At 41.2% G+C, this 15,759-nt stretch overlaps 1 protein-coding gene across 11 annotated transcripts in view; it reads right to left on the bottom strand.

The window, feature by feature from the left end:
* LOC117535094 (LIM and calponin homology domains-containing protein 1-like) overlaps positions 1-15,759 on the bottom strand; it is a 124,665-nt gene that overhangs the window by 69,549 nt on the left and 39,357 nt on the right. For all 11 annotated transcript variants that reach the window (XM_034199405.1, XM_034199407.1, XM_034199411.1 and 8 more), the window contains exon 3: positions 1,369-1,439. In XM_034199405.1, coding sequence (XP_034055296.1) covers positions 1,369-1,439 — 71 coding nt within the window. The remainder of the gene's footprint in view (positions 1-1,368; positions 1,440-15,759) is intronic.

Below are 15,759 nucleotides of genomic sequence, written 5' to 3'. Positions count from 1 at the left end.
AATGCCTGACGTGTTTCGGACGTAATCTCGTCTTTGTTTAAAAGGCAGGAAATAAAAAAAGGAACTCACCTTGTGATAAACCCGCAAGAGAAAAAGCATTTGAGATCCATAATGTTTCAGAAATGAACCTTGATGTGGTTTAGAACAGGATGGCGTTTTATCACAGCAGAATATAACTTTATCTCCGGTAGAATTCTGATCAGGCATTAGCTCCGCCTCCTCTTTTTTCCCTCTTTTTTTCAAGCTAAGGACCCAAAATCTGCGCTTGTCTAATAGGGCTGCAAAAGAGGGGTATGAGCAGTATGAGGCATGGCGACAATGGCTGATCGGTTTGGTATTCTAAGCAAAAAACTTCACCGACATGTTTTGTAATGGTATGGCCCTACAATATATTTCTCCAATATAGCATAATAGGTCCACTTTAAATAACAACAGTATAAAACCCAAAGAATACTGCATTTGCAATCATATCAAACAGAAGCAAATAGCAGATCTGAAATTGGAAGACTGGAAACAACAAAGTCATAATAATAATGATTCATTAGTTATCAAGTAAGATGCCAATTAATGTTCTAAACATAGCGATTCATTCATTATCTGCATGAGATAGATTCTGTTATCATTTTATAATGTGTGAATCACAAGAAGTGAAGACTTTGTTCCAGAAATTCCAAAACCAGTGGGGAAACTTTTAAATTGGATATGACGTCTGTATTCACAACAAACAGGGTGTAGACATCAGCGTTGTGTAACTGAACTTGTCAGATAGGAATGTGGAGGAAGTGTCTGTGTGTGTTTTCAGTCTCATTTTAGCACCTCGCCTTATAATGAGAGAGCAGAAAAGAGCTCACTGTGTCTCATGTGAGGAACATGTAAAGGGGAATCAGGCTCTCTGATCACTGGACCATAGTGAAACAAGTGAGGGCATTTGGTTATGCGTAGATATTGTATTTGATTAACTATTAGGGCTTTTTTCCTACCAATGCAGAGAAAGGCAGAGCAGAATCCTATACAAATGATATAAATATTAACTTAGTTTAAAGATATATTCAAGAATGCCAGTGACTTGACCTGCTAGAGAGCATTGTGATAATGACCTTTGCACTCATACTCTCAAGACTGGAGCTTTAATGAAGGTGTCACCCATTTTAATTCACCATTGAACACAATCAATCATCTCTAACCCATGAAAAGTAAATAAAAACAAAGAAATTATTTGAGAAGAGCCGATACGTCGCTCAGAAAGTGTACAAAACTAATTTTCCAGAATATGATTACCAAAGATAAAAGCAAAGGAGACAGCTAGTAGAGAAGCCTAATTGCTAAAGACAGTCAGATAAAAACAAATAAGATATAGTGAGAACTTACTCGCACAGCAGTATCCCATTCTCCAAACCGCCTCGGAAGTCCTTGTCACCAAAACATCTTCCTGTCACAGCCTAGAAAGAGAGAAGAACGGAATGAGTTAGCAAAAAATAACAAAAACAACAAAACACACACCATTAAAAAACAAGTCAGTCTCTGAATCTAAAGTCTAAACACAAGCGCTCTACTTAGAAACCAAGAAACAAGCCCAACAACCTTTATAGAACACTCCTTTCACGTGTTTCCCTCACGATAAATCCAGAGAATGGTCCACAAAGAGCCGTAGCCGTATATCAAGTCCCTCTCTAGTTAACAGCACTAAACACTAACAAGCTTGACATAAGCCGCAATCATCCTGACCAAATGGCCGTGGCGGGCTAATGTGTTGTGACAGGGGGATTTAATGGCCAATAGTTACTCAGATCCTGTGAGGCTGCCTGTTTGCATGTATTTGCAGGACTTTACAGTACATTTTCAGGCATGTGTGCTTCCGTGGACGAATATAGCAACTCAAGTGCAGGCTTCTTGTTTGTTGCACAACATTTACTTGCACACAAACACATGGTGGAGAATCTGAACAGGTCCTAAACATGCGTAATGGTCTGTCACAGTAAAATGATGGAAATAAATTGAACCCAAATTGCCGTTTTCTGCATATGAGCTTCAGCTGAAATGTTGACCTTTCACCTTTATTTATGTGAGTGAACAGGGCATCTTAGTAATTGTGTATGCCTCACATGAAAATGCAAAAAAAATAAATCACAAGTGCAACAGAGATATAACTGTCCCAATCAAGAATAGTGGTTGTTGCAGGACTTTTAGGACCAGGCCTACTTATGGCGTATTTCCACTGCAGCGCGTAGCACCGTTTAAGTGTGCCGTGCCAAACCCGGAACGTTTTTTGTTGCGTTTCCACTAGGGGTAGTTTCGGCTAACGGGTACTTTTTCACACTCTGGCCCTCCAAAACAGTGGTTCCCAACCTGGGGGGCGCGCCAAATATCGCAGGGGGTGCGCCAGGCTTCAGATGATTTGAAGCCAAATATCTTCTTTTTTTTTTTTATTTACATATAATTGTAACGCAATACATGATTGTCGCTAAAAGCCTCGTCTCTACATTACAATAAAATATTTTTCAAAATGGATTAATTAATTTTAATAAAAATTCAAGTTAGTAGCTAATAAAAGGCATAAAAAGACAGAAATGTATAATTTTGTCTTTAATAGAAATGTTTCTTCTGCCCGTAAAGTGTCCAAACCAGGCTTGTCTGGATAAACGCATTTTTAAAACATAGTCATTGTCCATGCCGGTTCCATTTTGTAGATTATTTACGACTTTTGAATCCACATAAAACACATCGGCAAAATCCGGCTTACTTTGAGCATGTGTTTTAAACAGTTTAATCCCTTTGTGAATTGTTTAATTTCTTCATACAGCGGGCATCTAAATGAATTAACCCTGAGTCCAATAACCATCAAAGTCACTCCAATAGTGCTCCTTAATTACGCTTTCATCCTCCTTTAACGAAATACTTCACATTCATCCAGTTTGTGACAGTAGTTGTAGCATTTTTGAGACTTTGAAACTTTAATTACCGCCGTTGCGCCCCGGTGGAATGAGCTCCCCATCAGGACAGCAGATAGCTTGCACATCTTCCGGCGCAGACTGAAAACTCATCTCTTTCGACTCCACTTCGAGCGATAGAATTACTAACAAAGAATTGCTAACAAAGCACTTATATACTAATAAAGGACTGGCTTATCTAAAGCCAGTTGAGTAGCACTTGAAATGTTTTTTCTCTATAAAACCTGATGTACTTATATGATTCTGTTTTCTTCAAGTTTGTGTCTTCCTGGTCGAATGCACTTATTGTAAGTCGCTTTGGATAAAAGCGTCAGCTAAATGCAATGTAATGTAAAATGCGTGTTTTCTGAATGGAGATCCGCTAAGCTAACGCAGTATATGCTCCGACCGTCCACACTCACAACAACGGCCTACAGACATAAATAAACCAGCGACTGTATTCGCCATGACACAGGCAGTCTGTGGTTTGTACTTGTTTAACTTTTGTCTAGTTTCTGAACAGATATGAGGAGCTGTGAGCTCTGAGTGCTAACTGCTAACGGCTGACGTTGGTTTTGTGGTTCGCATTGAAGATGATGTCACGGCTCCGCCTACACTGCGTTACTATAGTTACTGCCCCAGTTCCTAAACTGTTATGGAAACGCAGCATGAAGTGAGCCTGGCCTACCAAGGCCTAACTATACCATACTAAGCCGTGCGAGGCCCTGCAATGGAAACGTGCCATTACAATCCATTTCTTCTTAGAGTGTCACAGGTTTGGTCATAGAAAAAGGGAGGGGGGCTTTGGTCTGCTGCGTTGGAAGCCAAAACAATTATTACATTTCCTGAAAGATTATTTTACATGTATTTGCACAGCTGTGGAAGAAAAAGTGTGTAGATGTAGAGTGTCTGGGTCAGCTGTGTGTGTTTTGTTTCTGTCAGCTTCTTGGCCCGTTGTGAAGCCTGGAGCCGTTACAAAAGGAATGGACTGCTGTGTGTAAGCAAGGAGGTCGACAGTAGGCCTCATTTCTGCTGCTGGGGGGTGCTGGGGGGCACAGAGAAGTGTCGTGTTTGGTACTCGGGACTTAGACAGAAAGAAAGCACATAAAGATAGAAAAACAGAGAAAAGAGAGAGGTAAATATGTTCCCTTGATGCTGCCATTTAGGTATTCATCGCTGCTTTTCCCTTCTACACCAGCAGGTGTATGTCTTAAGTGTAATTTGGCTTGGCTTCCTATTTATGGACATGCTTTTATTTTGAAGGAGAGGTAGCGCTGTTGACAGGAAGTTGTTGTTGCTTTGGAAACAACGTGACGGAGATTAACGGAAAAAAGTCATATCTACATATAAAGACGGAGAAAGTAAACGATAACGTTTATGGTTAAGTGTTAGCACTCCCCGAACAAGCTCTTACGTTGATATTGGAGATTTCAATAAATTCAATTTGAAAAAAAAACGGGGGAAAACAAACAAAACGATTAACGAAATTGAAACCGAATAGTACAACGATAGCACAACGAACGAATATTCGGGTACAGCCCTAGTATTCACTAGCACCTGCACTAAACCCATGTTCTATGAAAACAGTTAATGGACCTGCTCTTCCTTGAAGATCTGCCACCTAAACGTTTGTAGATTAAAAAGCTCATTCTGTATCGATATTTTAGATTTTTCTACTTAAGGTCTTAAGTCATAATAACATGATTGTAGAGTAGTCAATAACATTTCCAGGCCTTCACTGTGAATGCAAAGCAATCCCAGAGTTATTAGAGTAGTGTTCCCTGGTTTTGTTCACATTCTGATTTCGCTAAAAATAAAATGGCCAACATACTTTTATATCTGGAGCTTAAAATATCTGCAGCCAAGAAGATGACCTTAATTTACGAGCCACTCAATAAATGTGTCACATGAATGTTAATGTCCTTACTTCTAGAGATGGATGACCTTGTACTGTTTTGAACAGTCTCTTGCCAAACAATACACACCTGGTTTTGGGTTACTAACTAAAAAGGAATGATGCTGGTTGCTGCAGGGGTTGAACAGCCTCTCCAATAACTAGGTCAGCTTTTCACTGACCTTGCAGATGAGTATGAGTGTACACGGGAAGATTAAAGTGTCACACTCCCTTGACACAGAGATTAAAGTGACACCACCTTCATACTTTGAGGGCAGAGTGCAGCCAAGTGCAGGACAACAAGTAAGGTCAGACACAGTATAACTATCACCATTTTTAAAGATAACGAAATCTGGAAAAATACTGATGGGGGATAAATTAGGATACAGATGGTATTGTTCAATTTCAAATTTGAAAACAAATGAAATAAATGACGTGATGCATAAAAGCCGCATGTGTATTAAAACGTTTTTTCCATATTCAATAAATCCCCAAATATTTTTATTTTATGGACCAGAACTTCCAGCTGGATAGGTTTAAGGTTAGGTCAATTAATATTCTGTCCTTTGGGGTGCATGCACATTAACATAAATTACATATTACTCTTCTAGCTATGACAAGGGAATGACAGGGATGACTTTTCTCGCATTATCTTGATGTGCAGTTTGGCAGTGACTGCATAGCTGCTAAGGACCTTGGATCATGTTAATCTGCGGCTCCCATTGGTGCTGTAAGTGAGCTGAAGTGCACCTGAAAATCCTGACTGACCCGAGGGAGGCCTTAGTTTGAGACAATTGGGCACCATGTAATAGAGAATCAAAATGTATTTTATTAGCAAATGCTGCGTGAAAGGGGAACACATAACCACCATACGAGACGGAACTATTACTCACTGTTACCTCAACATCAAGAGGCAGATGGAGAGTATTACCGTCCTAACTCACACAAACACCTCCTAGAGGATTTGTTCAGGTTACATCTAGGGATGGAAGTTGAAATTGGTAAATTGACTGCATTATTTTGTCTACCGAGCAGTAAAGGTGTTTAAAAAAAACATTTTCAACAATCTAAGTTGCAGGAGAAGATGCCTGTTCAGGTTTCAAAATTAGATTAAGAGCTGGAAAGCTTATTTGAACTGTTGTTCAATGTCACTTATGTTTCTACTTCAAGCAACAATTCCATCTACATCTAACACTAATTCTATCAATATAATGCAAAACTAGGTGGCGACAATAAGTTAATATACATTTCTTAAAGGTCACCTATTATGCAAAATCCACTTTTTCATGTCTCTTATGCATCACCATGTGTCCCCTCTTCTTCATGTCTCTTCTACATCAACATGTGTCCCCTCTTCTTCATGTCTCTTCTACATCAACATGTGTCCCCTCTTCTTCATGTCTCTTCTACATCAACATGTGTCCCCTCTTCTTCATGTCTCTTCTACATCAACATGTGTCCCCTCTTCTTCATGTCTCTTCTACATCAACACGTGTCCCCTCTTCTTCATGTCTCTTCTACATCAACACGTGTCCCCTCTTCTTCATGTCTCTTCTACATCACCATGTGTCCCCTCTTCTTCATGTCTCTTCTACATCAACATGTGTCCCCTCTTCTTCATGTCTCTTCTACATCAACATGTGTCCCCTCTTCTTCATGTCTCTTCTACATCAACATGTGTCCCCTCTTCTTCATGTCTCTTCTACATCAACACGTGTCCCCTCTTCTTCATGTCTCTTCTACATCAACACGTGTCCCCTCTTCTTCATGTCTCTTCTACATCACCATGTGTCCCCTCTTCTTCATGTCTCTTCTACATCAACATGTGTCCCCTCTTCTTCATGTCTCTTCTACATCAACATGTGTCCCCTCTTCTTCATGTCTCTTCTACATCAACATGTGTCCCCTCTTCTTCATGTCTCTTCTACATCAACATGTGTCCCCTCTTCTTCATGTCTCTTCTACATCAGCATGTGTCCCCTCTTCTTCATGTCTCTTCTACATCAACATGTGTCCCCTCTTCTCCATGTCTCTTCTACATCAGCATGTGTCCCCTCTTCTTCATGTCTCTTCTACATCACCATGTATCCCCTCTTCTTCATGTCTCTTCTACATCAACATGTGTCCCCTCTTCTTCATGTCTCTTCTACATCAACATGTGTCCCCTCTTCTTCATGTCTCTTCTACATCAACATGTGTCCCCTCTTCTTCATGTCTCTTCTACATCAACATGTGTCCCCTCTTCTTCATGTCTCTTCTACATCAACATGTGTCCCCTCTTCTTCATGTCTCTTCTACATCACCATGTGTCCCCTCTTCTTCATGTCTCTTCTACATCACCATGTGTCCCCTCTTCTTCATGTCTCTTCTACATCAACATGTGTCCCCTCTTCTTCATGTCTCTTCTACATCAACATGTGTCCCCTCTTCTTCATGTCTCTTCTACATCACCATGTGTCCCCTCTTCTTCATGTCTCTTCTACATCACCATGTGTCCCCTCTTCTTCATGTCTCTTCTACATCAACATGTGTCCCCCTCTTCTTCATGTCTCTTCTACATCAACATGTGTCCCCTCTTCTTCATGTCTCTTCTACATCAACATGTGTCCCCTCTTCTTCACGTCTCTTCTACATCAACATGTGTCCCCTCTTCTTCATGTCTCTTCTACATCAACATGTGTCCCCTCTTCTTCATGTCTCCTCTACATCAACATGTGTCCCCTCTTCTTCATGTCTCTTCTACATCAACATGTGTCCCCTCTTCTTCATGTCTCTTCTACATCAACATGTGTCCCCTCTTCTTCATGTCTCTTCTACATCAACATGTGTCCCCTCTTCTTCATGTCTCCTCTACATCAAACATGTGTCCCCTCTTCTTCATGTCTCTTCTACATCAACATGTGTCCCCTCTTCTTCATGTCTCTTCTACATCAACATGTGTCCCCTCTTCTTCATGTCTCTTCTACATCAACATGTGTCCCCTCTTCTTCATGTCTCTTCTACATCAACATGTGTCCCCTCTTCTTCATGTCTCTTCTACATCACCATGTGTCCCCTCTTCTTCATGTCTCTTCTACATCAACATGTGTCCCCTCTTCTTCATGTCTCTTCTACATCAACATGTGTCCCCTCTTCTCCATGTCTCTTTTACATCAACATGTGTCCCCTCTTCTCCATATGTGTCCCCTCTTCTTCATGTCTCTTCTACATAACATGTGTCCCCTCTTCTTCATGTCTCTTCTACATCAACATGTGTCCCCTCTTCTTCATGTCTCTTCTACATCAACATGTGTCCCCTCTTCTTCATGTCTCTTCTACATCAACATGTGTCCCCTCTTCTTCATGTCTCTTCTACATCACCATGTGTCCCCTCTTCTTCATGTCTCTTCTACATCAACATGTGTCCCCTCTTCTTCATGTCTCTTCTACATCAACATGTGTCCCCTCTTCTTCATGTCTCTTTCTACATCAACATGTGTCCCCTCTTCTTCATGTCTCTTCTACATCAACATGTGTCCCCTCTTCTTCATGTCTCTTCTACATCAACATGTGTCCCCTCTTCTTCATGTCTCTTCTACAATCAACATGTGTCCCCTCTTCTTCATGTCTCTTCTACATCAACATGTGTCCCCTCTTCTTCATGTCTCTTCTACATCAACATGTGTCCCCTCTTCTTCATGTCTCTTCTACATCAACATGTGTCCCCTCTTCTTCATGTCTCTTCTACATCAACATGTGTCCCCTCTTCTTCATGTCTCTTCTACATCAACATGTGTCCCCTCTTCTCCATGTCTCTTCTACATCAACATGTGTCCCCTCTTCTTCATGTCTCTTCTACATCAACATGTGTCCCCCTCTTCTTCATGTCTCTTCTACATCAACATGTGTCCCCTCTTCTTCATGTCTCTTCTACATCAACATGTGTCCCCTCTTCTTCATGTCTCTTCTACATCAACATGTGTCCCCTCTTCTTCATGTCTCTTCTACATCAACATGTGTCCCCTCTTCTTCATGTCTCTTCTACATCAACATGTGTCCCCTCTTCTTCATGTCTCTTCTACATCAACATGTGTCCCCTCTTCTTCATGTCTCTTCTACATCAACATGTGTCCCCTCTTCTTCATGTCTCTTCTACATCACCATGTGTCCCCTCTTCTTCATGTCTCTTCTACATCACCATGTGTCCCCTCTTCTTCATGTCTCTTCTACATCACCATGTGTCCCCTCTTCTTCATGTCTCTTCTACATCACATGTGTCCCCTCTTCTTCATGTCTCTTCTACATCAACATGTGTCCCCTCTTCTTCATGTCTCTTCTACATCAACATGTGTCCCCTCTTCTTCATGTCTCTTCTACATCAACATGTGTCCCCTCTTCTTCATGTCTCTTCTACATCAACATGTGTCCCCTCTTCTTCATGTCTCTTCTACATCAACATGTGTCCCCTCTTCTTCATGTCTCTTCTACATCAACATGTGTCCCCTCTTCTTCATGTCTCTTCTACATCAACATGTGTCCCCTCTTCTTCATGTCTCTTCTACATCAACATGTGTCCCCTCTTCTTCATGTCTCTTCTACATCACCATGTGTCCCCTCTTCTTCATGTCTCTTCTACATCAACATGTGTCCCCTCTTCTTCATGTCTCTTCTACATCAACATGTGTCCCCTCTTCTTCATGTCTCTTCTACATCAACATGTGTCCCCTCTTCTTCATGTCTCTTCTACATCAACATGTGTCCCCTCTTCTTCATGTCTCTTCTACATCAACATGTGTCCCCTCTTCTTCATGTCTCTTCTACATCAACATGTGTCCCCTCTGTGAAAAGAGACTCTGAAAGTTTCAGGAACAAAGATTCTCTCTCTTTTTGTCCTGATCCATTTATATAAAAACCTGTCTGAAAATGAGCTGATCAGATTTTGGCCACTTGATGTCATAACGATGTGTTGTCTTGTGTAACCATTAGCCAATCACCAACCAAGGTAACCCCCCCCCCCCCCTTATCACCTGAATCTCCTCCTAGAGCACCTTTGAGTTCTTTGTAACCAAATGTCTCTCAGAGGGGCGTGGGGAGGGGCTCCTTATTTTCCTCTAAAGTAACAGACAGAGAATCAGCACTTTGGAAACAGAGCTGAAACAGAGGGGATTATGGGTAATGCTGCAATGATCTGTTTGTTGTGTCAGCAAAACACTTCAGAGACATGTTTTGTATATATCTGAGACCTTTAATATATTGATGAAAAACAGTATAATGGGGACCTTTAAAGCAGAACACTGGCCAAGTGAGTTGCAGAGCACACATGCATGCTGTAACAGACAATACACTGCAATGTCATTACAGTTGGACACAAACACGTGAATGGAAAGATGCATCCTGAAAATGCTGGAAACGTCTAGATCTGAACTCAAACCAGCGCAGGGTCATGTGAGGGGACTCAATTAAAGAGAGGAATGTGTCGCCTTTGTTGTTTTGGGTGGACCGTCGCCCGCATTGTTCCACAAACAATCAAACAATGCTGATTTGCTTTTTATCCCTCTTTTCACTTCCTTCCCTTTGGAAACACTTCATATCCAGACTGAAGTATTTCTGTATTCATGTCCAAAGTGGCCATCACCATCACCTTGATATCCAAAAAGACAGGATGTCTACAGCATATTTGTTTAGAAAAGGCATGAATGAACTTTATAGAAGTACATTTAGCTTTGGCCAATCAGGTTTCCCTGAGAAAGCAGTAGTGTGTGAAGCTAGTTTTTTGCTTTGATGACATATACAATATAAAACCCAATGAGGTTTTAACACTCCCAGGAGACACTGCTTTCATGTTCTGAGGGATAAAACATCAATGTGATGAGAGCAGACTCCTCTACAGTCAAATCATGTCAAGGCAATTTAGTGAAATAAAACCACGAGGAAAGTTAGAATTTAACAGATGAAGAATAATGAACATTTGCTCAGGCAATTTCCCTCAAAGCAACACACACATCAAGAGTTTTCCATCAAACAGTGATCAAGTCCATGACTTTCACATCTTGCCATTTTAACTAGTTTACTTCAATCCCTCCACCCTGGGGGCCATCCAATGAAAACAGATATATTGCATTGTAGCAGTAGTCTCAGGGGCCCTAGGGGGAAAGGCTACCTGTCCTAAATTAACGACCAATAATTCAAGGTCTGAGACAGCTTGGTTTCCGTGACTTCAGGAAGTAAAAGACTAGCTACTTTAAGACCCCGGGGCCGAGTGATGTCCGCCTGTTAAACACTTGCCAGCTGCTCTATGGCTGGTAAACATAAACAGACACATGTGCTCCCAAGCCACACGCCTGCTTTGTAGTCAAAGCATTCTACTTTACATGTTGTTAAGTGTGTTGCATAATCCTGACTGAATCCAACTCAAGGTTCAAGAACCCATGTAAACACGTATTCTGGCCTTCAGCCAATAATCTTGTTAATTCAATTTGGCAAGAGTGCTTATTCTGTAAATGCTTCTGGTTCCAAACAACAGTACAAAACCACAGTGTGCACCATGGTAATTTAGTAATACAACCTTTTATGACCCGAGTTAGGGGAATAGAAACAAACAATGCTGCTGATGAATGATTTGTGTAGTCTATAGACTGAACAATGAAACCATTCAACTTTTTCAGTATTGCAGAAACTAAATCAACAGTTTCATGACAAGACAAAACACGGCTCTGGAACAGACACTCTTAGTCAACCGCCAAGTTTTTATCATCAATAAAAAAGATTTAGATCTTGTCATTGGCTTTTAAAAAGGAACAGGATTTTTTTCAAGCAGAATTAAAATTGGGAACATCTGAGTTTTCATTGGCCTCTGGCTGGGGGTCCTCTAAACTAATGGAGTTTCAACAAGTTCAGCCAAAGGTCTGGGGTGTTATCTGCCAACGATCAACCGTTCAGACTTATTTATAAGATGCCACCACTGAAACCACCGCAGGGATCCAGTATTGTGACTATGGACTGTCTGCTCTGTGCTCAGTGTGTTGGCATGTCGTCCGACAGACTGAGGGAGAGTTGGAAAGGGGCTGATGTGAGATAGTACTTCAACAGAATTAAAATAATAGATGACAGTGTTTCCCACAGAATTTGATTCTATTTGTGGGGGCACCGCACCCCTCCCCCGGCAAGAAAAGCCAAAGACCCCTTAACCTATTCGGGTGGCACACGCCCTCAAATAAGAAAATACATGCGAGTTCATGGCTACTGTAGACAACGTTCTTGTTGCTCTGTGTTGCGTTGTTAATGAGTGAGACACACCGGAGTTGAGGATCTGTGGGGTTTATTCTCCCAATTTAGGCATTTAGCAGACGCCTTATTCCAAAGCGACTTACAATGACCAATTACAGGGACATTCTCCCTGGAGTAACTGAGGGCTAAGTGCTTTATTCAAGGGCACACTAGTGGTGGTGTTCCAGGCGGGATTTGAACTCGCAACCTCACTATCCATTAGACCAGTGGTTCCCAAACGGTGTGCCGCGGCACACTGGTGTGCCGTGAGGCAAGTCCGGGTGTGCCGTGGGAGTTTGTGACAACCATACGTTATTATTGCAATATACAACTACACAAAAATAATAATTTTTTTAATTTACTATCAGTACTTTATATGTACGTAATCTGCGTGACTTGCGCATCCACATCTCCACGTGCAGTGCTGCATAAACATGGCTGAGTCAGCGATAACTTTCGAGGGGTGGAGGTATGCGCATTACTTTGAGTTTGTACGAAGAATAGACAGGAATGTGACGGTGAGGTGCAAACTGTGTCCAGGCCAGAAGCTGTTATCCACTGCTGGAAACACCACGTGGTCAAACCTCAACAAACACCTGCTAAGAACACATGCTAAAGTGAAGCTAATGCACACGCTATTTGTTGTTTGTTGATATCACGTAGTCTGTTCTTCTTCTCTGTCTTCCGGTTGTTGCCTGTTTTGAATGACAAATACACACTACCGCCGCCTGCTGGTAAGGAAAGTTATTGCCACTCACGCAGGCGCAGTTCGTACGTGCTCGGCGAGTAAAGTAACGAGTTTGTAAGTCGGCAAAAATATTTACAATAGCACATGTTTCAATGCTGATGCTGAAATGTTACATGTATAATGTGTAGTTCAGGACCATGGACAATGCAGCTTCCTTGCATTGACAGTTCTCTGTGCTGAATTTCTGCTGAGTTTCCTTTGCCTCATTTTTTATGTTGTGACCTGTCTGGTTTAAATGAGTGTGTTGCTGCTTTGATGAAGCCTAATTTGATAAAGTTTCAAATTAATTTCTGAAATATTTCGTTAATAAATATTTCACGAGTAATATAGTTGTCTTTGTCACATTTTATTTGGCATTAGTAAATAATTATGCACATTTACAGATATTTTATATGATATGAGTGATAACACGTGTTATAAGCAGGGGTGCACACAACCTTTTTGCCCTGGTTCTCAAAGGATCACCTGGAGATGTTGCTTGGTGCGCATCCTTAAAATGAAATAAACCGGACCTTTTGAGGGGTACTTGACTTTATAAACGGGGGGGGGGGGGGGGGGGGGGGGAGTTGCGCTAGTGAGCACGCTCATGGACTGTTCACCGGAGCTTCGCAGCAGGGTTACTGTGCGGAGTGCATAAAGCAGACCCTTCACACGATAGCGAGGGGGTAGAGCGAGGGATCGACAGATGCCGTCGTGCTCGCGGACGGATTAAAAAAATCAAACCTAAACGGTTTACGAATTATACTTTGGCGGCCGTTAATATACCTGGGTGGCCCGCCCAGGTAAAGTCTATGTGTGGGAAACCCTGCTATCTTACCAGTTCATATGCAACTCGCAAATATCTCTCTCTCTCAATGTTGGTGCGCAAATGCGCCTTTTTTCAAATGATCCGGTGCTCCTTTTTTCGCGGCGGGTGCGCATGCGCACCTGCGCACCAGTTATGTGCAGCCCTGGTTATAAGGGCTATTTTGCACAATAGGTGTGCCTTAAGATTTTTACTTGTCCTTTGGTGTGCCTTGGGCACAAAAAGTTTGGGAACCACTGCATTAGACCACCAAAATAAAAAAAAGACTTATTATTAATTATTTTATGAGATCCATTTGTGGCGGACGATATTTAATGTATGGGAAACACTGGATGACTACTACAAAAGTTTGAGCGCAAATGAAGTCTACTTGAACTTTCCTACATTGAGTAGGAGAGAGTTTGAGAGAGTTCATATTAAACAACAGGTCCACGGTCCATGGCAACATAACTTTCGGGCAGAAACATTTAGTTGGTAATCAGTTCGTTAATCAGGAAAACCAACAGAAAATGATTTGGCAACCACTTCTTAATTGTAAAGGTTTGCTGCTATCGTCTAATTCATATTTCTGAAAATGTAGGATATTTGGGTGATGATGAGCATTGTTCATCATTTAGAGTAGACTAAACTTTTGACGGACACAAATATTTATTTTTTAGTCAATTTATTGAACATGTCAGAAACAAAACATTCAACAATAATAATAATATATATTCTTTTTTTTCTCACTCATAATAATAATAACAAAGTACAAAAAAATAATAATAAAGAATAAATAAAAATAACAATAATTCTCAAATAGTCTCCGTCATGTTCAGTAGGGGCAAGAAGAAGATTAAAAAAACTAACTGTTCTGGTCCCACCCCCTCTAGCATACATTTTCCTTATAAATAAAATATTAGGTCATTGTCATCAGCGACATGTTTGTCTTGTTATTTTTTTTTAGTCGATTAAAATATTTAATCGCGATTAATCGCATGATTGTCCATAGTTAAATTCTCATGAATATTAAACACAACAACCTCTGAACATTACAAATATTCGCCTCAATTCAACCTGGAACCTCTCTCATTCAATAATACAATACAACTTGTGTGTGTGTGTGTGTGTGTGTGTGTGTGTGTGTGTGTGTGTGTGTGTGTGTGTGTGTGTGTGTGTGTGTGTGTGTGTGTGTGTGTGTGTGTGTGTGTGTGTGTGTGTGTGATGGATCATTGGAGCTATGTGCAACTCAAGGCATATGCTCGAACCGGAGCTAACTGGACGCTGCAATCATGTTGCGCACTATCCGTGCTGAGTGTGCTGACTTCTCGTACAATGTCCCACTGTCTGGCTTCCTGCATAAAGTCAAGTGCTCGGCGCAGTTGTGGCGAAATGTCGCTCCTCTGTTTTCATTTAAACAGCTCCATATCCGTTAGCGCAGCTAGCTAGCACCAGATGCTAACAACAACAATGACAACAATACGGTCTCTCTCTCGCTCGCTCGGGCCACGCATACACACACCCTCCCGGTCCTCCCAATAGCCAGTCGGTGCCTGCCGGTGAGCGTGGAAGTGTGGTCTGGCAGGCTGTCAGCATCAGCTTGTAGATGGTATTTTAAACTCGATGCGCTCTGAAACTACGGGGCGGCCGAGGAAAAAAAATACACATGCGTTAATCGCGTTAAAATAATTAGTGGCGTTAATTTTTTTCCGCATTAACGCGTTATTAACGCATTAACTTGACAGCCCTAGTTTTTTTACAAAACAATCAGAAAGAAATTACTTTTACAATTACAAGAAATAACAAATGGGATTTTACAGGTCCTGTTCATAACTATTAATGATTTGGCTCCTAAATAATACTTTCAGTTTAGATAGACTTGTACAATATTTCAGTGCATCATTACAGTTATTCCACAGACTAATTATTCATTAGTTGTTTGAAAACCAGGTGTCTAAAGAAAATCTAATAATCTCTGAAAGGACACGAATGAAATAAAATGTGTCTACATATATCTACAGAATATGACAAAGACATCACATATCAATGTAGAGATGTCCGGATCCGATCACGTGATCGGAGCCGATCACGTGATTTTTAAAAGATCGGAATCGGGAGAAAAAGATCGGGGATCGGGAATCCTTAAAAAAACAAAAATGAC

Source organism: Gymnodraco acuticeps, unplaced genomic scaffold (genome assembly GCF_902827175.1).
Source record: "Gymnodraco acuticeps unplaced genomic scaffold, fGymAcu1.1, whole genome shotgun sequence".
NCBI classification, from domain to species: Eukaryota; Metazoa; Chordata; class Actinopteri; order Perciformes; family Bathydraconidae; genus Gymnodraco; species Gymnodraco acuticeps.
The sequence above is the reverse complement of the archived record's forward strand: the minus strand, read 5'-3'. Positions and strand labels throughout refer to the sequence as shown.